Source organism: Galleria mellonella, unplaced genomic scaffold (genome assembly GCF_026898425.1).
Source record: "Galleria mellonella isolate WM207_F2 unplaced genomic scaffold, CSIRO_AGI_GalMel_v1 utg1917, whole genome shotgun sequence".
Classification (NCBI taxonomy): domain Eukaryota; kingdom Metazoa; phylum Arthropoda; class Insecta; order Lepidoptera; family Pyralidae; genus Galleria; species Galleria mellonella.
Window position 1 is genome coordinate 1021791 of NW_026442031.1, and position 23106 is coordinate 1044896.

The window sequence follows — 23106 nt, forward strand, 5'->3', positions numbered from 1 at the left end:
ATTCATTATCATTCATTATACATTTTTTTTTTAATATTTAAAAAACGATGTATATTTTTATTTGCTGCCTCAGTGGTATAAAACAAAGGTTATAAAAGACCTATTCGAATAATTTTAAGTCGCTGTTTTATCACTACAACTATGATACGCGAGTGACCTATAGCCTACAGCGGACCGTTTGCGCGCAATACGAGCTCTGTTGAGTTGCTTACTCGTATTCTCGTTTGACGTGTTATTTGGAATTCCATTCATCAAGTCTACGAATATGTGTACCAGTTCCTGCAGCAAGTAGTGAGCGTAGTGCGGCGCTCGCGTACTGACGGCTATATCGGGCGCGAATAGAATGGCAGAGAATACGAGCGACGCTTCACGAGAGCAGGCGGCGACGGCGGCGGCGGCGCCGGCGATGGTGACGGTGCGCGCGGCGCGAGCCGACGACATGCCGCGCATCCACACCTTGATACACGTGAGTAGACGGCAACTGTAACACCAGGGGATAGGGACTGTTAGTAATGAGCTCTAATAGCCCCATTGTTAGCAATAGACCCTCTCAGGCCGACCTCCACGCAGTTCCCCCTGGAAACCGTCATGATTAATTCTTGTCGATTTCATTACGGTGGGCCAACTGACCTGCATTCATTCTCACCTATCATCTGTCCCTGGTGGCTCGTTGGTGTATACCGATAGCGCGGGCGGGGTTACCATTCCATTTTAATCTATTAAATAAAACTAATACCAAGCATACAGTCGCTTCAGTCAGCAAATATTCCCATCTGCGCCCACTGACCGCGCATTGCTCAAATTTTTCAAAGATCACAAAACGCCGACGCAGCAAAATATTTTTCTCGCGACTTGGCGAGAATCATTCGTTTCGTTGTATTCTGCTTTCAGTATAAAATATAAACGAATGTCCCGTTAAATTTGTTGTAGTTTAATTAACTTGTACTTTTCTAAAATGAAGCAAATATTATGGTATTCTGATTCTTACGTCCAATACATTGCCATGTGTATAATATGTAGTTGTAATACTATTAATTGTCATTTTATAAAATTAATTAAATTTAAAAAATTAGCATTTGCTTTGCATCCTCTGGTACGGCGTCAAGCTGTCCAGAGCCAGCCAGTTTATTATGATTTTTTTTGTTGGGATTCGGATTGTATCTATGTGAACTTAAACTTCTGAATTTTGCAAAATCATATTGAAGAAATATTGTCACTTGGATGATGGTCGCCACATAACGCCATCATCAGGTAAGCCGTGTAAAAGAGGATTAATTTATTATTATTGATACAGTATGTAGTAAATAATCTATATTCGTATTAAATTGTAATAATTTACAAAAAATAAAATAATGTAATAATTTACAAATGGTACATACATACATACATACATATCTGTCACGCCTGTTTCCCATTAGGGTAAATGTATAAATATTAGATTATTTATAAATAACTATATCCCGTGGCTTCACGTCACATGGCGGCGGGAAGCATCATAATTAAAAAAGGAATTTTAACTCCAATAGAAATAACATTAGATCCTAAATCTCTGAATAGAAACATTCTGTCGTCATCCCACGAAACTCCAGCAAGTTAGAGGCAAATACGTCCAATTGCGGATTTGCGGATACCGGCTCAAAAGATCATTGAACAGTTTCAATGCAAGAGATAGGGGAGCTTGCTTGGCCAACTCTGTTCTTCTTAACGGAACGGCGTTGGCTAACTTTATAATCTTCAATTTCGTTGGAATAATTTATTTTATTTATTTAGTTTTTTAATTTATGATTCAGAACTGTAAATATTATTTCAGGAGCTGGCCGTATACGAGGGCATGCCGGACGGGCCGCAGCTCAGCGTTCAAGGTGAGCTCGTGCCACTGTAACCGGCTAAAAGTGTATATTAATACAAATAGTATTAGATTCGTATACAATACACGTCTGAAAAGTACTTTCCAACAAATTGGTTCTACTAAAAGATAAAATACTCAAAAAATAATACTTTATCAGGTTAAATTGATTGTCTTCCTTTGTTGATAAAACTCTACTGATAGGAACACTCGTCTAGTGTTGTTATCAGTCTCGTCGACATTCTGTATGCACTAACAAACATTGTTGTGTACAAAGATTTGATCAGGGATGGTTTCGAGAGCCCTTCGCCGTGGTTCTTTGGTCTGGTGGCGGAGAAGCAGGGCGAGGTGGTGGGGCACGCGCTGTGCAACCGGGCCTACTCCAGCTGGACGTGCCGCGCCTACTACATCGAAGACCTGTACGTGGTGCCGAGCATGCGGCGCGCCGGCGTCGGCATGAGCTTGTTGCGGCACATCTGCCAGGTTAGCTTGTCCATGCATCTACTATTTATTATAAAATAAAAAAAAATCTTTATCAACAAAGAAAAAGCAATAAAAAACCTACTTACATACGTAAAACAATATAAGGTCAATTTCCAGGCAGTTCCTCCATCAGTGAAAGCTATCGTAGTTACTGAATTGTTTATACCATGAAAGTGTCAAACAAGTATGTATTTGATGGTAAACGGTCACCATAGCCAATGGACGCCTGCAACACTAGGAATATTACAAACGAGTTGCCGACCCTGAAGAAACTTAATACGCCCTTTTTAAAGAGCCCCATACTGTAGTCTGTAGGGAAAATCTCAGAAGAGAACTCATTCCATAGCTTGAGCGTTCGCGGGAGGAAACTCTTGTGAAACCGCGTTGTACGCAAACATTTAGGTTTTAGTGTGGGAAAATAAATTCCCTGTTAATGGCGAGCGTCGCGATAATAGAAAATAACTGTGGGCATCATCTATACTTATAATAAATCTGTAGAGAGCTCAATTCTGTACATGAAATATATTTCCAAAATAACTATCAGGGGGTGATTAGCCAAAAATGCAATCAGTAAAATTTTTGTGTCTGTCTGTCTGTCTGTATGTTCGTTATAGAAACTAAAACTATTAGACGGATTTTAACGAAACTTGGTACAATTATTCTTCATACTCCTGCGCAGGTTATAGTATTTTCATCACGCTACGATCAATAGGAGCAGAGCAGTGAAGGGAAAGTTTAAAAATGTCCACCCGAGCGACGCCGGGACGGGCCGCTAGTAAAAATAAAAATCATCTACATAATTCGAAAGATAATACTAAAACACCGAGGGCGCTGTTCGCTAAGTTGATATATCATTATATTCAATGACACCGAAGAAAATAATCATTATTAAAGATAGGCTTCTTCAATAAATTAGTTTCCTCACAATCTATCAATGTACTCATCATATTTCACGACTCTGGCGCCTTGAATATACCTAACAGAATGATTGATTTACCTACAACCATGAATAACTTATGGCTTCCAAAAAGGTATCTAATGTTTAACATGACGGTAATAGATGGAAATAACCTATAGCTTACCCATTTGTGTACCCATGTATATATACTAACCGTCAGATGTTTCATATGACGGAGATTCAAGCAATTAAGCATAAGGCTATTACTACTAATAAGCCCAAGAGATTACTACAAAGTATCTATGAATATTTGTAAAATATGTCTGTCCCTTTAAATAGAAAAAGAAAACGGAATAATTTTACGTAGAATTTGAATGACCGGCGTTATGATGTACATACTTGGTCCACTAATCTGAGAGCTTATTTTTCCGAATTGATATATAAACGAAATAGACAACGTGTAGTTACCATTCCATTTTCACCCATCAAAAAAAATCTGAGGGCTTATTTTTCCTAATTGGGATATAAACGAAATAGACATGTAGACGTGTAGACGTCGAATAGATGCTGTCGTTATGTCCATCGTAATTTCATATCTCAAATCGATTACGTCAAAAGTCAGCCTCCTGAGCAGAGTGTGTTGAACACTGCGGAAGGATGTTACAAGTACAGCGCTTGCGACGTCAAGTAATTAGAGTTGTATCGTGTCGTACGGGTAATCTTCGTTCTTTTTATGGGAGGACTAAGATATTGGTCTCAAGGCGCCCCCTTCGCTCTAGTTTCAACTCTAGAAGTGACTACCCCCGAAATACTGGAACGCTTGCTATTAGGCTGTCCTTTTTCTTTGATCTTTTATGGGCTGAAGCTGAAGAATTAGAAGCCGTGTTGGTCCCGGCATAGAATAAGCTACCCCTTCTTTTCCCGTGGTTGTCGTAAGAGACGACTAAGGGAACTCATGGTCGAGGGACGGGCAGCAGCGTCCCTGTTAAAATATCTCAAAAGATTTAATTGCGGTTGCCAACCCGCCTGACAAGCGTGGCAACTACTGGCAAAACCCCCCAATGGTAAACACTGTAAAAAACGGCCCCCAGTCCCCGGTGACTTCGCTATTCCTGATCACGGTAGCGGCCACGGTAACGGTGGAGCACGGGGTGCTAAGAATCTCCGGCAAAGATTGCCCGTATGCAAAAACTTCAGATTACTCAGCAGGTTATGGAGAAGGTAAACACAGTGTAGGACGACCTATTGACTATATTTATACTTATATTTAGACTATATTTATACGATGCATTGCATGGAGTCAGTGGATGCAGGTGGTTTAGGACCTTTATGGCAGTCTATGGGGGAGGCTTATATGTAATAATGGACGGATAATGGCTGAAATGCTGATGATTGTAGGTGTACGATACTGTGCGCAGATGGCGCTGCAGGAGAACGTGCACCGCATCGACTGGCACGTGCTGGAGAGCAACGCGGCCGCGCTGTCGTTCTACGCGCGGCTGGGCGCGCGCGACATGCGAACCAGCGAGGGCCGCGCCGCGCTGCGCCTCGACCGCGCGCGCATACACCTGCTCGCGCACCACACGCCGCCCGCCCCCGCCCCCGCCCCCGCCCCCGCCCCCGCACCCGCACCCGCCACCGCACCCGCACCCGCCTCCTGATTCGTCAATACCACTCTGTTTTTGCATACGTTTATTAACAAGTAACTTTTGCCCTCGACTTCGTTCGCATGGAGTTCGCTTATACTGCAAACCCCCTTTTTTTTTTTTTTTTTTTTTAAACTTCAAAGGTAAAAATTAAACAAATAAAGAAACACTATTTCTGGTTTCAAAAATACCTGTCTAGCATTTTTACATGCAAAGTTCTCCATTTCACTCCCTCAGGGTGTCGGTTCAAATGTGATTTTTAATGAATGTAGGAATACGTACTTTCTGTCTTTACCCTCTTAGATGTTAAATTTTAAATCTTCCTTTCTTATTGTTCACCTACGCTATATGAAAAGCCTATGTGCAAAGTTTCAATCAAGATTCCATTCCATTCAGCAGTTTCCACTGTGCATTCATATACGAGTCAGTCAGTGAGCATCCACTTTTACATGTGTATTGTATAGAAGATTTGGCTTTCCAACGAGTTACCAAAATGCGGATACTTTTATTATTCGACTTAAGAAATGTTTTTTTTTTTTTTTTTTTTTTTTTTTTTTTTTTTTTTTTTTTTTTTTTTTTATGTTTAAAATATAAATAAATCTATTTTATTTTATTCTTGATTTATTTTATTTCATTAATTAATAATCCTAATATAGTATTCTACATTTTAGTGCATAAGTATTGGGTAAACAAGTAGGGAACGGTAGGTACTCCACCACGAGTGTACATGTACAAATAAAATAATTTAATTCAATTGTAGCAAACTCACTTATTTTGATTTAAAACTAAACTACTGCACTTACGATTACGATTTTGATAAAATTTCTAAGGGACCAATATCATTTTAGAAAAAAAAAATTTTTTTTCAAAATAGTTCTATTATTTATAACAGACAGAATTATGATGTAACAAACATACAAAGTACAAAGGAGAACCTCCTTATTTTTAAACTCAGTTGAAAATAAATATTTCTTGCAGAGAGCATACTGGTAAAGTGCAATGACTTCATTATTCTCGTTATTGGTCTAAAATCATAATATTGCTTTCAGCATCTACTTGAATACTTGCATTTATTTATACCTACCTGTATAAAATAACTTTAATTCCCATCTATCATATGGTATATCAGCTATTGTCTTGATGTAATGTAATATTACAATAAAAGTTTTTATGTTTTATAAACAATAACTAAGGGATAACAAATATGAAGAACCACCAACAACAACTGAATTGTGAATCTCTTTTAGGGTTTAATGATTTAAATTCATTATTGCCACTTGAGTAATAAAATAATTAAATACTTAGTTTTTGTTCCACGCTACTAATTGTTTGAATACGTCTTGGAATATGATGTAAGCTACAAGGGAACGAACAAACAACAATGGTTTACGCGATGGAAATCAGTAACCGTCGCGTCGCCTCCAAACATTATTGTATTACATACGGGCCATACTTACACCTCATAACACTAAACTATTACCATACATCAAACATTGCCGTTTTAGGTACTAAGATATTTATTCTTAGATTGGGTACGTTATATTACGTTTATGTATTAATTAAATTCCGTTCATACTAATGTTACGAGTACTGCCAGGCCGCGATATATGGCTGTTTTGTTTATACAAATTGAACCGACAAATAAGTTGACGTCTGACGGCTCACTTGATAGAAAGTGGCCCCTAAAGAGGCGCTGGGGCCTCCGCTACACACATCAGTTACACCACGTATATCACCAAATACGTATATATTGCATATGTTGCATTGACATCGTTAAAACATTATTGTTACAACATTTTGACAACAGATCTGCGGCTCCATTTCTCTAATATTTTCATTTAGCGAAATTACTGTTTAAAAGGTGTAGTAGACTTCTGTAGAAAGTCATCCCTTCATTTCCCGTGGGTGTCGCAAGAGGCGACTAAAGGAGGGTGAAGGATGGGCAGCAGCATCCCGCTTAAAACATTCCTAAAGCCTAACTGCGGTCGCAATCCGCCTGCCAATCGTGGCAATTACTGGCAAAACCCCACCAAAGGGAGAGACTTATGTTCAGCGGTGGACAGTTAAAGGCTGATATGTTGATGACTGTTTTATGGACCATTATCTACCAAATTTATAATAGTTTTGATAGATTTACTATTAGAAATTTAATTCGTATTGGTTCATGGAATAAAGATTTCCATATGAATTTTCAAAATAAATTGAGATGGGTATTTATAGGTTTGTTTTTTGAAGTATAAATTTATAAAATATCAATAAATTCGCAGTTGAGTTCTTTTTCTAGTTACTAGTTTAGATAATATTATCATTGACTTGTTTCATTGTATTATAATGCGATGTAAATAGAGTAGAGAAAGTTGCTCATTACCGCAAATGGGCAAACGTAGTGAGGACGCAAACTTAGCCACTTGGGGTACAAACACCTACTCGAGGCTTATTTTCTCTCAACTGAATACATTATGCGCACATTAGACACGAATGTATGCATGTTTCGTTGGAGAGCCTTTGTAATAGCATAACAATAAAGACGAGGATTATTTATTCTCATGGTAACAATACATAATTATCTATGTCTCAAGATATATTATTTTGTAATGGACGAAAATAGAATGATGACTGACTCCGCCTCAATAGACGGAGTTAGCCACGCTGGCGGCGCAGTGAAGGATGCTCAGCGATCACGCAGTCAGGCCATTTGCACGATATCATATATACTTTATTTATTATACATTATTATTACAGGGATAATAATCAGGGAATAGGTTTTACTCCCTGGGGCCCTGAACCCCGGCCGACTGTCCTTCTGCCGGGGGTTAGTTTGCCATCTCCTCCGCTTAAGAGGAAAGGTGTGAATTTTGTTAAAACTTAAATAGCTTTTGCTGAACGCACATGACGTTAAGCGCTGATTTTCAGTTTGCACCTGCGCGGGGTAACGTTTTGTTAGCAAATATTTTCATATACGATATATGTATATTTTACCAAATTAATAAATAAAAATAATATACAGACAAATTAAAAAAAAATGTTACATATTGGGGTGTAAATTTATACGTACACTACATTCTGTGACGAGAGTCGGCTCCATGATCCGACGATAGATTCTGTAGGATTATTTTATTATTTTTTAAAATTCAATGACGTTAGCGGTTGGGGTAATGGTGGAGGCATAAAGATGTCTAATATTGATACGGTCCCTGTAAATGAAACTGACTCACTTCTACATGAGAGCACATAACGTTTTGTAAAAGATGAACTGAATTTTTTTTTTTTTACATTTTATGTTTTTGATGAAATAAATATACTTTCTAAGGAACAATAAATAAAAAAAAAGTCATAATACAATCATTTTACATAAGTTTCCCCTTAAAGTTTTCCCTTAGATGTTCGTATTTCTTCCACTTTCCTTACTAGAGCAGAGGAAATGAGAAAATCCTAAATTAAAATAACAGTACAACAATAAAATATGGTAAAGAAATTATAAAATATTGTTACATTGTGTTAACTTGTATCAACGTGTTAGTAATTGTGCGAGAGTAGTTCAGAAGCGAGAGGTCGAGCAGTCTGCTGGCGCGGCGACGGCGGCGGCGGCGGCGGCGGCGGCGGCGGCGAGGTGGCCGCCGGCGCGCATGCGGGAGGTCGCGGCCGCGGCGACGGCGGCGGCCCGCGCTCGCCGCGGCACTAGGCGCGCGCCGCCGCACGTGCCGCCCGCCGCCCGCCGCCGCCGCCGCTGCCCGCCGCCGCCGCCGCCGCACAGGTGAGCGCGGCTCGTGTCCGCGCCCGCGATCCCCCTCGTTCGACCCCAGGCCTGGTGCTCTTCGGATGTATCCCCCGGCACCGGCCGCGGCCGCGTCGACCGCGAGCGTGCTTCAGTGACACAAACGCATAAACAAACAGATCATTCCGGACCGTTTCCCTGACCCACTATTTCGTCCCGCAGTATTAGGGAAGGTAACGATAGTATTGCTTGAAAATAGTTAAAAAATTATATATTTTTTTGTATTTACTTAATTTTTTGTTTGTAGTTGTTCACATTAATCTATTTTCCACTAACTTTCTCATACATCCTTACGAGGTTTAACTATTACATTGTTAACTATAAGGTTAGTGTAACACATGACTAGTAGAAGAATATTATACTAAACAAACATTTGTGTATCTGGATTTACTATTTCCAAAATGAATAAATATATTTTGCTGAACAAATAAAAAAATACAGAATGCTGTGTCAAAAAAAAAAAACAAAATATTAAAAAAAAACTATAGCCAGTGTCATTCAAGATAATTTAAAATTGCTAATAATGCTCCATGCATGCAAATGTGTACAGGCATTTAGAATTTATAGTGAAATGTCGAAACTTATGCAAATGACACACCGGGTGCCGCTACAATCCGACCAACTACTCGTATATCAATAGGGGAGAAAGGGTAGTCAGTGACGCGGACTACTAGTCTCCAGCAGTATACCAGCAATATACCCTGTCAAATCGACTCCCACGTGGTCGCTCCGGAACAACATCGTGCCGAATTCCAGGTGTATTCATCACGATGGGTTAACTGACCTGCCTTTTCATTCGCACCTATCATCGCTCACTGGTGCCCCGCCATCGTATGCCGTTAGTGCAGGCGGGGTTACCATTCCATTATCATTAACTACTATATCAATAGCGTATACTAAAATGCGAAACTTTAAAAGGAACTAACAGTCGGTATTAAATTCTGTCAATTTATGATAATGCATACCTGAAATAATTTGGAAAAAGAGATCACTTATAGAATTAGTACACGAATTAATTTCACTGTAGAGATGCAAATTTTGGACATAGGTATATAGATTCTAATTATAATTTGATATAATTTACTAGAAATTATTTTATATAGTAGAGAAAATAGAAATTATTATAATATAATATAATTTACCAGAGGGAGACTTTGAACAAAAGTCGATTGCTTGGGTACCTCTGTCCCATTCGTGTAACAACCGTGAAGCAGTTGTATTTGCATGGCTGTGTTTCGGTTTGAAGGGTGGGATATGAATTTACTGGATACAGAGGAATAACACCTGAGTCCTCAGGAACGGCAACGCTTGGGGGGTATCATGGGCGAAACAGTATACTCTGTTATACCCACGGTACTACTCATGTCTATAGGCGACGGTTACCACTTTCCATCAGGTGGACCGTCAGCTTGTTTGCCAATCTAAGTTGTATAAAAAAAATTATTAGAAATTAATATTAAGCATGGCAGTCCATCGTATCGACATAACACGACAGGAAATAAGCATTACATCAAGTCATTCCTAAATAACAACAATAATAGACAGTGATTGTAACGAACAGGTCTAAAGCGTGGATGTACTGGGGAGAAGGGATTGTAAGTAGTGGGGAGGTTAGTTAGTACCCTATCAGGTCGACCTCTGCGGGATTTCCCCTGAAAACTATCGTGACTAATTTATCGTTGAATTAGTCACGATGGGCTAATTGCCCTGCCTTATCATCCTCACCAATCATCTCTCACTAGTGCCCCGTTAGTGTATACCGTTAGTGCGGGCCGGGTTACCGTGGATATACTGCGCAAGATGAAATTGAAACATTAAAATCCTAAGGAGCATTCTTCTGCTAGTACGAGGATATACTACAGAGACAGGGGACAAGAAATACAAAAAAATTACAACTTCCACTACTAGCTTTACAGATATTCACACTCAGTTTTAGCAGTTTAGTGATCCTACCATAGACTTATTTAAAAACGGGCCGGGTGGGTCGTTGGTTGCGTCCACCTGAGAATCAACTGGTGCCCACCCCAGGATACGAGCAAAGTTTATAACAGAGATGTTTGAGAATACATATGCGTCTTAAAAGACGCCAGACCGCCCCCCCCCCCCCCTCCTCAATACCTAGAAAATAATCTTAAAGACGTCAATGACTACTAGTCATATTAATGTCAACGCTGTGGACAGGAGGCTCTTTTATTTATTTATTTTTTTTTTCGACCATGCTTCTTCGGAATATAATGTTCAATTTCACTGACAGACACTTCCTTAAAATAATGCTTATTTCTCTTTCACCTTGTATATGATTCTCTTACGTTCCTAATTTTTTTTTTCTACATTATAAACCTAATAAGAGAGCGTTTTACGAAATATTCTCGAGTTGTTGTTTATGTAATTCCGATTTATATATTCGAATTATATAAACTAAAAAATAAGAATTAGCTGTCTTGTCATGTCATAATTTATGTAAAAAGATGAAGTCTTATATAAATTCCATTTCCAAAATGCTTACAGGATGTGGATTAAATGTACACGGCCTCCCCTGCGTAAGTCATGGCTATTGCTATGAGCATGTATCTCACAAACAATCGTTTATTCTCATGCACAAATCGGAAGCCCACCACCAAAGGCCCATGGCACCGGCACGAGTAACCTATCGATCGTATTATTCGCGTACCAGGCGGGAGCGACGAAGCCAGTCCGTTTGATCCGGTTCAGTCAGCCGAGAGCGTAATCAGAGCGGCGGAGCGAGAACGCGCGGCGGCGGCCGCATGGCGGACGTCACCTGACGGGGCGCCATGCGCGCGCTCCCGCCGCTGCTGCTCGTCGTCGCCGCCGTCCTCGCCGCTGCAACCGTCCGCGCCGCCGCCGCCGCCGCCGCCGCGCCTGCCACAGCCGCGCCGGCCCTCCTCGTGCTCCGTGCCGCCTGCGACGTCGCCGATCCATCACTGTTTACTGAACAACGACTTGAAAACTATGCAGCCATGACTGAAAGAAATATTATACTTCAACGCCGCTCTGTCCGGATACTGAGTTATAAAAGTGGGTTTATTCGATGATATGTTTTATAAAAAATTATACGTACATGTTTAGAAGTACGTTACTACATTTTATTTAATTTCAGAGACATGCGGAAAAGATTGGAAAGTAGAAGTAACACGGAGTGCCTTGATGACCATCGGCGGTGGAGGTGCGGTGTCTTTTGCGGGGTGGGCGGGTACCGGTGTCTGCGAGGCGCTAACGGCAGCGGCGCGCGTGCTGCGCCGCCCGCTGCCGGGCGTGTGCGGCTCGCCGGCCGCCAGGGGTACTGCCGTTGTGCAGTTGGCGGTCCGTCTGCGTTGGCGTCGCGTGCTACTGTCCTTTGCTCCCTCTCGTCCCGAGTGTTTGGCATCCCTGCGTGAAATTGAGCGCGCTCTCATATCAGCGGGACTAGCGGTACGCTATGCACAACTCTCGTCCGACGAGCTTGCTCGACGACCGCATGGTTAGTAGCTATTTAAAAGTTAAAAGTTAAATGATTACCTTCATATAGGCCTTTATATTTAAAAATGATTTCTATTTTTGCTCTCTTTATTTGCAGTTGTGATCTTATGTGCCTCTTTTCGATCGGAGCCGGCCATAGACATAGGTGCGTTACACGCTAGTGCCGGGGCTATGCCGGTGGTGTTAATCGTGCACATCGACGAGTATGAACCCCCGCCGAAGAATGCGCCTGCCGACCCGTCGGCGGCTACCGTAACGATCGATGATTCCAATGACGCTTTTCAAATGAGCAATATCACTTTAGATATAAGAAATTCGCCTTATAAACGAAAGAGAGATAATACACCGCCCTCTTTGGTAACGTCCTTACCCGAAAATGCAAATTTATCGTCAGTTCATCCAGAACCTTATAAGAAAACTTTCTTGTCGCCGTCGCCCGTTTCATTAGTAAACAACATCGTATCTTCCTTAGATCACAATAACAAAACTCGTTTCGTATCAAAAAGGTCGCAACTGACCTATACCACTGTTTTCAAGGAACACAGAGAAGTAAACAAGATAAAAACGAGCATAATAGAGAAATTGTTACAAAATAATACTCACGGAATATATATCTCAGGATCTACAAAACAAACGTTCACAAATAACAAGTCGAAGGCCGACCCCGAAGTTAGTATTGTTCGCGGGCGCCGTACACCACGGGGAACTTGGAACGACGTGCCCACAGCTGGATATGAGAAATTTAATATTCTCGTTTCACAGCTGGATTATTCTATCCAACGACGTATGCTATTTCTTAGTGATAAACGACTTGAAACCGAACAAGCACCAGTGATAGCTGATGCGATATATGAGGAAATATTGGAAGCACTTCATCAAGATACAGAAGCGGAGCGAACACGAACTGAAAGTGGTCGTATGGCATTTTTCTTGTACGATATAACCTTTAACAATCTAATTAGATCTGGTTGGCGATGTGTAGCATTACTTGCAACTGTATCTACTAGATCTTTGGACAAAACGGATGAATGGCATACCGTCGTAGAAATAATAAATTCGACTAGGAGTTTTGATATTTGGAGTGAGGAGTACACCGGTGATCACGATGATGTGTCACTTGGCTTGACTATGCCAATATTAGTTACATGTGTGGTGGCGGCATTGATAGCTGCTGTGGCACTTATTTTAATTGCGCGGTGGCTAGCAGTGCGCCGCCGTCGAAGAAGACGACGCGGCGATGCCGTACTGGTGCCTAGTGATTTTACATTTCCTGCGGATGAGAGGCGTCGTGTCGGAGAAGGCATGGAGACGATGCTGTCGTGCTGGCTCCAACAACTGCATGAATTCGGTGGTCCTGAACTCGAGCCACCAGATCTACTGAAACAGCCACCTCGGGCAACTCCCCGCGAACCCTCCGCGCCCTCATCCACTTGTAGCATTAACCGCGTAGCAGTAGATCGTCGCACTAGATACAGAGTTAGTGCGTTATTCTTATTACTTTTGATATATTTTTACAATTATTATGTACAGATCATAATTTAAACAGTAATTCTTTTTCTTTGTTACTTCTTTTCAGGGCGATGCGGTACATATGAAATATCTACCAGTGGTTTCACTTGAACTAAAACGCAAGGCGACTGATGTAGTCCTAGTGATGCAAAATTTGCGACATGAGAATCTAAATCCTTTCATAGGTACGCACAGTAACCGCCTGCACTAAAGTTTGAAGTCATGTGTCATACGAATGAATTATTGTACAAGATAATTACAATGTATGGCAGGTTGTTTGTGTGAAGTGCGGCCTGCACTGGTGTTTGACCAATGTGGGCGTGGCTCGCTGGAGGACGTGCTCATGGCGGACGACATCAAACTGGACTGGACGTTCCGGTTGTCGCTGCTCACCGACCTGGTGAAAGGCATGCGCTACCTGCACGCGTCGCCTTTGCGCGTGCACGGCCGCCTTACGTCACGCAACTGCGTGGTCGATTCGCGCTGGGTGTTGCGCCTCACTGACTACGGCCTGCCGAGTTTCTATCGCGCACAAGGCTTGCCGCAGCCTCAGCGCTCCTCTCGGGGTACGTTGATACGACACAAAGGTTATACGATTTTATATTACCTGCATGTACGGGTTGTTATTGTTAGTTACGATTAGAAATAAATATGCTTATTTTCATTCACGTTACTTTATATTTCGAAAGTTATAATGATTGAGTAAAATGTGCTATTGTGATTTGTTATAAACGTGAACGTGAATACGCTGCAGACAATGAGTTACTGCACTTTATGAGATAAAATACAAAAATTTCGTACAATTATATAACATGCTAAATATATTACAATATACATTAAATTAAATATGAAACAATTTGTCGTCACACAGATTTGTTGTGGACGGCGCCAGAATTACTGCGTGAAGGGAGAGGAGGTGGTCGCGGCTCGCAGCCAGGAGACGTGTTCTCCTTCGCCATTATTATGCAAGAGGTCATCGTGCGCGGGGAGCCCTACTGTATGCTGGCGCTTACGCCTGATGGTAAGTGAGTTACAAATTCCTAACCTCAGTTGTAAAAAAAACATGACCACTTGACACGTCATAGCATTCCGTTATAGAGATCGTGGAAAAAGTAATGCGACCGCCGCCGTTGATTCGACCATCGGTGTCAATGGGCGCGGCGCCCCCCGAGGCCGTCAGCGTGATGCGCCAATGCTGGAGCGAGGCGCCCGACCTGCGACCCGACTTTCATCGACTTCACGACATATTCAGACACTTGCATCGTGGCAGGTATGTAATGTTACTACTAATATATTGATTTAATTTTTTTTTTTTTTTTTTTTTCTCTCAACCATAATACGAGTAGTTCTCTATAATCTTTGATGGTTCAATCCTTTTATACCAGCAAAATAAATAATACAGTGATTAACGTTATTTACCATTTGCTAATTATGCAAAACAAATGTACTACTAAAGTGATAATTATTACATTGCAGGAAAATCAACATTGTGGACTCTATGTTTGAAATGCTGGAAAAATATAGCAATAACTTGGAGGAGCTCATAAGAGAGCGTACTGAACAACTTGATATGGAGAAAAAGAAAACTGAACAACTTCTCAACAGAATGCTGCCCAGGTACGAATGCGCAGCAAAGTATAACTTTCCCGGTGATTGTGTTTCTGCGTAACTCAATAGGAGTAAAACTTTTGACTGGACTGAACAGGTCGGTAGCCGAACGGCTGATGCTCGGCTCGCGCGTGGAGCCGGAGGAGTTCGAGGAGGTGTCGATCTACTTCAGCGACATCGTGGGGTTCACGGGGTTGGCGGCGCGTTCAACGCCCGTGCAGGTAGTGGACCTGCTCAATGACCTGTACACGACGTTCGACGCGGCCATCGAGCAGTACCGCGTGTACAAAGTAGAGACGATCGGCGACGCGTACATGGTGGTGGGCGGGCTACCGGCGCGCTGCCGCGACCACGCGGAGAGCGTGGCCACCATGGCGCTGCACTTGCTGCACCTGGCGGGCCGCTTCCGTGTGCGCCACCTGCCCGCGACGCCACTGCACCTGCGCATCGGCCTGCACACCGGGCCTTGCTGCGCCGGCGTCGTCGGCCTCACCATGCCGCGCTACTGCCTCTTCGGCGACACCGTCAACACCGCCTCGCGCATGGAGTCCACTGGTACGTGGACCATTACTGATTTAAACACTTACTACACTACCGTACAGCCTATAGCTTTAACAAATAAAACTACTTCAATCGCCATTTGACGACATACCTACGGTACAGTTATATATGTTTTCTAGGGGCGGCTTGGCGCATACAGATATCAGCGGCGACCGCTGAACGACTATCTGCAGCGGGCGGTTACCGCCTGCGGTCACGCGGCCTCACTCAGATCAAGGGCAAGGGTGCTATGCACACGTACTGGCTGCTCGGCAAGGAGGGGTTCGACAAACCGTTGCCCACACCACCACCGCTAGAGTACGTTGGCAAATGTAATTCACAAATTCCCTATTTAGAGAGCCTGCATAGTGCCGTCAACTGTTGAGAGCAAATCATTCTGTTATCGGTTGATCATATTCACCGTGTTACGTCTATGTTTGCTCAGGATGGCGTGGTCAAATGTCGTGCTATAATAAAAAATCATGTACGCAACGTGAACACTACTCGAATTTTGAACTTGATAAAATGCTAGATTTATCAAATTTATGTCTTTTGTAATAAACAAGATAAAAAAAAAGTTTGATATAATAAACCTTTTGTTAAATATTTCGAGGCCATTTTTTTTTTTTTTTTTTTTTTTTTTTTTTTTTTTTTTTTTTTTTTTTTTTTTTTTTTTTTTTTTTTTTTTTTTTTTCTTTCCCAATTACTGTGTTACTGATAGTGATTCACGGTCACAGTAATTGACACATGTCTCTTTTTTTTTTTTTTTTTTTTTTTTACAGATCTGAGGAAGTGCTATTCGAAACCGACGGCGAGAACGAGAGCGAGTCATCGTCAGCTCCGTCGGCGACGCCAGTCAAGTCTTCGCAAGTTATCGAACGTCAGCGCTCAGACCCCACTTCAACTCATGATAAGTACGGTAAGTACACGAACACGTACACGAATCACAATTCTTCATGAGAGCCTCCTCCTCCTGCAACCCTGTTAATTTTATAATAACATATCAACTTAGTACGTGCAGTACCCACTAAATTAACAATTATTAAAATTTTTAATAATAAATAGTTTTCTTGTTGTATCTACTGCACGCATAAACATAGATACGATATCTATCTATCTATCTATCTATCTATATCTATCGATATCTAGATATCTATAATAAAGTTGTTTTCAAAAATTTCGATGCCAATTCAATTACAAAAAAAAAAAATGTCCTTTATTTTCTGCTCGTATTACACAGATAGAGTCTCCATACAAACGCCTCGCTAAAAGCGGATCAACTATTCCTAAGTTAAACTATCGTTAATGATCTCAGTAGTGCTTCTCAACAGGCAGGTCTCAAGATGAACAGGGACAAGACTAAAATCATGTCTAATGTCCATATCACTCTCTTACCGATCATAATTCAGAACACCACTATTGGTTTTAATAAATAAAAAAAAAAATAAAAATAAAAAATAAAAAGAAATGTGTTAGCTAATTTTGAAGTGAACTCGAGTCTATGAGAATGTCAGTGAATTTGAATTTTGGCTGACTAAAAGTTGGACCGCTTTTATTTTACACTTGATGCTCTATGATAATCTAAGGTTATCTACCGTTCTCTTATAATCAGCATGGCAGAGATCAGGTGCGATGTCAGCGGACAGCAGCCCGCCGCGCGCGCCCCGCGCCGCATCCGCCGTCTGCGTCGGCACCCTCGGCACCTCTGGCACACTCACCGCCGACCACAGCGCTCCTTACGCGCGGTACAGGTATTTACGTGTTGTATTTACACCGTCTGGACGTGGCACGCCCTCCACATCATAATTATTATTGCTAAATTATCCATTTACTATATAACTAATATAAGAAATCGGTGTTACATTTAAGATGTTTACCGAGCGGTTCACGGGTGTTGCGGCGGCAGTGGTCGCTGGAGCGCGGCGAGGCGCTGGCGGCGGCGGCGGGCGCGCGGCGCTCGGCCGGCTCGCCGCCGCAGCCGGCGGCCGCGCCGGCCGCGCCGGGTGCGCCGGCCGCGCCGACCGCGCCGCCGCCCGAGCCGCTGGCGCTGGTGCCGGCCGCGCCGCGCGCGCCGCCCGCCCGCTACCGCACGCGGCCCGCCGGCGCCGCGCCGCCCGCCGACGACGACTCCTCCCGACCGCGCCCGCCCTGACCGCCCCCGTCGTTCGGCTCTCCTACACCTCTCGTTGAGTAGCTGACGCTGCTGTGCGCCGTCCTCGTTCGGCCCTCGATCGACAATAATTTTCGTAGTCCTGTTCCGTTTCGCGGCACTCTTGTTTCTTGAAATCACTCGCCGTGCTAAGAGTAGCGCTGTAGCGACTTATTCGAACGGTACCGATGTCCGGTCGATCGGTGACATTTTCAACTTCTAAATTATGATATACACACTTCAAATATTAGTCGTCTCCTTTAATATGGTTAGTTATGAATAGAGGCAGTGGCGGACTGACGTCCGTGACTCACGTCCGACGCGGCTGTGGGCGCTCCACGGCCGCGTGCTCACCGATCGATCGCACATTACGTGCGACTTTAATCGATTAATCTGTAGGTTCTATGCTCCACGTACATCGATACTGCGAACGTTTCGATTACTAGCGCCGACCCTCGGTTCCCTTTAGTAAGGTCACTCGTAGAGACTTGAATATTGTTGTGATGAAGCGTTTATACGTAGCATTGTAAAATATTTTATTATGAGAGCACCTAAGATTCGAAATGTGATTATTATCTAGGTGATTTGTGTATTTTTGAAAATTTTCATTACAAATTAATATCTTTTCTCATACAAAATGGAGTTTTATTTAAAATCTTCCCCCCATAAGTAGGTGTTGTACCGACTGGTCAAACAATAAGTTGACATATACATACATCACAGTCTGCTATGGTTTACGCATCATATAACTTCACTTTGCGTCACTTAGTAAGCACATTTTTTTTTTTTTTTTTTTTTTTTTTTTATTTTTTTTTTTTATTTTTTTTTTTTTTTTTTTTTTTTCATTTCGTTATTTGCTCATTTCGTAATGTTTCCGGTAGATGATTATAAATATTTATAGACATTACGTAAAGGCTTGACGAATAAAGTTTAAGTCGAGAGGAAGGCAGTTGAAGTTTATTTCTCTGTTTAAGACAATATTTGGAAGGTATATCATCACGTTTCATATATATGCATGATAAAGTAAGTATTTTGCATTTTTTTTTTTTTTTTTTTTTTTTTTATTTAATAAAATGTACGGAGCTAATGTTTACCGTGACGCGCCCTCTAGCGGAGTCCTCTTACTCACACTTATTCAGCTTCATTCGCGTTTTGCTGAACGATGTTGGTCACTTATAGACTTTGTACCGTACCGTACCGTACCGTACAATATAAACAATATTCTAAGCTGGACACCTCAATCAATCAATCCGGGTCTTCTTGCCCGCCTTTAATAGTGTAGGCGGGTGAGGTAGGGGTCTCGGGGTAAACCCCTTTACCCCGGCTGCATCTCCGGAGGCAACTACCTCCGGGTCGCTGGGTTCTTGAGCCGGCATACACTGGTGGTCTGTGTATGCCGGCGTGATGTCTTCATTGATGTGGCCTCTTCTTCTTTCTTCTTGTATATATATATATATATATATATATATATATATATATATATATATATATATATATATATATATATATATATATATATATATATATATTTTTTTTTAATGTTATTTTTTTTTTTTTATAATATATAATGTTTTTTAATAATTCAAATTTAATAATTTAAATAATTCTCCCCTCTCGCCCGTTCCCAGATATATATAATAGTTGTTAATAATAAATAAGTTGTGTTAGTAAGGGTCGACACAAGAAGTGTGTCGGCCCTCCCCCCGCTTGGACGCGGGGGATATAATTACACACTTGGAACGGGCGAGAGGAGGGAATGAGAAAGAAGAAGGGAAATGGGGAAAAAGGGTAGGTAAGTCGTCGTACTGGTAGACGAGGCAATCACGATCACTATTCGCCTGTGCACAGGAGGTCCCTAGGCGTGGGACGGCCGTCCGGTGGACGCGCATGCAGCGGCGCGAGGCCCCTCAAGTGTTGATGGTGTCCGTTGTCGGCACGGGCGAACATTTTGCTCGCCATGTCGACAACGAACTCCTCCACCGTTGGGACCCCTAAGCCGCGGGCGATAACGTCGTTACGGACGTATCTGCCCGCTCCCGTGCACAAGCGGAGAGCGATGTTCTGCTGGGCCTGCAGCCGGCGCCTAAGCGTCGGAGAGCACAGTGCATACCAAGCGGGTGCGGCATATGTTAACCGTGAACGGACGTAGGTCTTATAGATAGATTCGCGCGTCCGTAACGGCAACCTGGAAGTTAGCACCGGTCGGAGAAAGGCGCGCCGCGCGAGCCTGCGCTATGGCACGCGTCACCTGCGGCACCATTCTCAACGACCGGTCGATGTCGACCCCTAGGTATCGCACGGTGCTCTCCCACGCGATTTCCGTATTAAGGAGCCTTAAGGGCGGCGGCGGTGCTGTTCGACTGCGGCGGACAAGTAGCGCGACCGTTTTGTCAACATTGACGGCCATGCGCCACCTGTCCAACCACTCCGGCAGCAGGTCCAGTTGCCGCTGCATTTGAGCGGCGGCTCTCGTCTTCCAGTACGACGACGTGAAAAATCCCGTGTCGTCGGCAAACAGAGCGAGCATGACATCCGTTCCAGGGCCAGTGTAAAGGGCTGGCTGTCCAGGACAGGGATGTCATTCGTGTACAGCGCGTAGAGCGCCGGGGAAATGCAGCTACCTTGTGGAACTCCGGCGGCCACTGGGCGGGTGTGGGAGCGCGCGTCCTCCACCGAAACGAAGAAGCTACGGCCCCTGAGAAACGACGCCACCAGTCGCACATACGCGGGCGGCGTGCTGGTATTGTAATAATTTATATACTAGGCCGTCGTGCCAAACACGGTCGAATGCCTTTTCGATGTCTAAGAAGACACCGACCACCACTCGACCGTGGTTGCGCTCGGCGGCCAGGTGGTGCAGCACGCGCGCCAGCTGCAGAGTGGTCGAGTGCCCCGACCGAAAGCCGAACTGTTCGCTCTAAAAGGTGAAATGTTCGGCCATCCGTCGAACAGCAACCTCTCAAACAGTTTAGCTATGTGCGCCAGTAGCGTGATGGGGCGGTAGCTTCCTGGCAAACAGCGATCCTTGCCCGGTTTGGGGAGGACGATCACTCTACCCGGTTCCCAGGACTCTGGAAAATGGCCTGTGCAGAAGGATTCCATTGAAGAGCCTGGTGAGCGCCACCAGGCACCTTCGCGGCAGCTGCATTAACTCGGCGTTGGAAATTCATCGGGACCCGGCGCTTTCTCCTGGGGAGGCGCTCACGGTCCTCCGCAGCTCAGCAGGTGAGATGGAATTGACACCCGCGAGCGGCGGGGACTCGCCCCGATAGGAATTCCTCTACACGCCCGTGTCACTCGCTCGTGGTGCTCGACGACGGTAGGATCTGTGGGAACGGCAAGGGGATGGGGCTGGAATTGCCCCTGTAGGTGGTTGGCTAGAATGTCTGCCCTGTCCTTGGCTGCGTACCTTCGTGTGCCCGTCGCGTCTAGCAACGGACACACGGTGGTGGCCGTGTTGACAACTGTCGGCAGGGCGGTGCAGGTTGGTGTCGTGATCGGTCGCCTGTTCGATCAAATTGTCCCAGGCGGCCCCACGCCACCCGCACCCCCTCCGACAGTTGTGCAGCCAAACAGTTGAGATCGCGCTTGACGCGCGGACAACGCGTGCGCGCCCATAGCGCGACGAAGACGGCGCTTCTGCGCGGCATTTCGTATAGGTCGACGGGTAATTTCTCGTAGCGGCCGAGACGCGCCCGCCGCTCCCGAGGGTATGGGCGACCGTTGCCGCCTCCTTGGCGGCCACTATGGCGGCCGTGATGGTCGTGGAGGCGTCCTCGATCGCCTCAGGAGTGGCGAGCTCGCCGCTGAGGGAGCACCCGTCGAGCTCGCGTTGAAACGCCGTCAGTCTATCCTCCTACTGGGGCGCGACGCTGGAACGAACGTGGCCCCGCTCAGCGCGATCAATACCGGGAGGTGAGACGTATTCAAGTCGTACAACACCTCCAGGTTAATGGGACAAGGAGACATTCTTAGCCAACACCCCTATGTCCAGGACTGGTCTTGTACCTGGGACTGGTTGGGCTTTGTGGTGAGTGAGAGGGGCTGGTTTCACGCCCGCCGCTCTCTGACATCGCCAGAAACAACCACAAGCCGTCCCTCTCATTGCAGGACGACCCCCACACGCGGTGTGTTTCGCGTGGAGATCTCGGCCGCCAGATAATGGTTGTCGCTGTCCATGATGGCTCGGATATCATTCGAGCAAAAACGACGGCGGGCAGACGATAGCCTGCAAACAGGCGAGACCTCTACCCCGCGTTCAACGCTACACCGGTTGGAACGCAAGAGGGCAAATATTCAGTGTGCTGATCTCCGTGTGGACGACGTATCCCTCGGACCAAGAGCCGCTGCCACAGTACGCCCCGCCGGAGAAGACCTCGCCCCGCCTATACACGTGATGATTAGGCACACTGAGAAATCGATATGTGGGGCTAGCTTAGTTCACCCAGCAGAATGACATGCAGTCTGCTGCTGGGCGAAGAATCGAGTCTGCCTGCTTTGTCAGCGACTCCCCGGGTTACGTAGGCGATGAAGTTCAGCGCGCCCGTATGGCCGCCAGCAGAGACCGTCCGCCGAGCGCAAGCCGACTTAATGTCCGACCCGGTCGCGAGCGCCTTTTAGGAAATCAGTTTAAGCAAACCCAACACGCTAAAAATGACGGGTCTGCAACCGACATCCCAAACGTGCTCGCGGCCGGCGTCAGAAAAATCCGTGGGGACGCCTTTGCGTGCTTCAGTGAGCGAGGGCATCCGACGTCCTGGTACTATTGACTATTTGGTTAATAAATTGTTTCTTATCTCTATGGGTTCCGCTTCGACGCCTTGGTTAGGCGTCGTCAAGCACGCCGTCCGCGTCGCCTGCGGCCTGCGGCGCTGGTGCCCTGGAGTGCCGGTCGTCGGTGGGTTGGCAGGTGTGGTGTCGCGCAAGCGCCGGGCCTTCGTTGTGCTCCGCCTCCGTGCCCGGCGGCTCGTGCGCCTGGCGCGGGTTGGATGGCGGAGGCAGTTGTGTCACTATGTGCGGCTGTAGGCACTCGCCGTGGCGGGTCGTATGGGTGGGGGGGGGGGGGCTCGGCGGCACCCCATGACGATCCTGCCTCTCCTGGCGCCGCCACGGGTGCAGGAGGCATCGGCGCAGTCGGCGCGATGTTTCGGCGGCGCACTCCGCCGCATACACCGG

General features: G+C 44.8%; 2 protein-coding genes across 2 annotated transcripts; both read left to right on the forward strand.

Annotated features, from left to right (window-relative positions):
* Nucleotides 1–215: 215 nt before the first annotated feature.
* LOC113515315 (thialysine N-epsilon-acetyltransferase-like) lies at nt 216–4989 on the forward strand. The gene is made up of 4 exons (XM_031914145.2): nt 216–466; nt 1811–1862; nt 2124–2329; nt 4646–4989. The coding sequence occupies exons 1-4, from the start codon at nt 344–346 to the stop codon at nt 4886–4888; spliced, it is 624 nt and encodes a 207-aa protein (XP_031770005.2). The 5' UTR covers nt 216–343; the 3' UTR covers nt 4889–4989.
* Nucleotides 4990–8620: 3631 nt separating this feature from the next.
* Nucleotides 8621–17934, forward strand: LOC113513253 (uncharacterized). The gene is made up of 14 exons (XM_031914139.2): nt 8621–8821; nt 11323–11684; nt 11767–12126; nt 12223–13601; nt 13702–13819; nt 13907–14200; nt 14506–14655; nt 14733–14904; nt 15111–15251; nt 15340–15797; nt 15923–16100; nt 16565–16701; nt 17395–17533; nt 17652–17934. Exons 2-14 carry the CDS (start codon nt 11441–11443, stop codon nt 17932–17934), a joined length of 4053 nt encoding a protein of 1350 aa, XP_031769999.2. The 5' UTR covers nt 8621–8821; nt 11323–11440.
* The last annotated feature ends 5172 nt before the right edge of the window (nt 17935–23106 follow it).

What these genes read in the sequence shown, in the direction of transcription:
- LOC113515315 (XM_031914145.2), top strand. Translation starts at nt 344, where the DNA reads ATGGCAGAGAATACGAGCGACGCTTCACGAGAGCAGGCGGCGACGGCG. An exon ending in GCCGCAGCTCAGCGTTCAAG is followed by an intron (nt 1,863 to 2,123) that starts GTGAGCTCGTGC and finishes TTGTGTACAAAG; the next exon opens with ATTTGATCAGGGATGGTTTC. An exon ending in TGTTGCGGCACATCTGCCAG is followed by an intron (nt 2,330 to 4,645) that starts GTTAGCTTGTCC and finishes TACTGTGCGCAG; the next exon opens with ATGGCGCTGCAGGAGAACGT.
- LOC113513253 (XM_031914139.2), top strand. Translation starts at nt 11,441, where the DNA reads ATGCGCGCGCTCCCGCCGCTGCTGCTCGTCGTCGCCGCCGTCCTCGCC. An exon ending in GAATCTAAATCCTTTCATAG is followed by an intron (nt 13,820 to 13,906) that starts GTACGCACAGTA and finishes AATGTATGGCAG; the next exon opens with GTTGTTTGTGTGAAGTGCGG. An exon ending in CTCAACAGAATGCTGCCCAG is followed by an intron (nt 15,252 to 15,339) that starts GTACGAATGCGC and finishes TGGACTGAACAG; the next exon opens with GTCGGTAGCCGAACGGCTGA.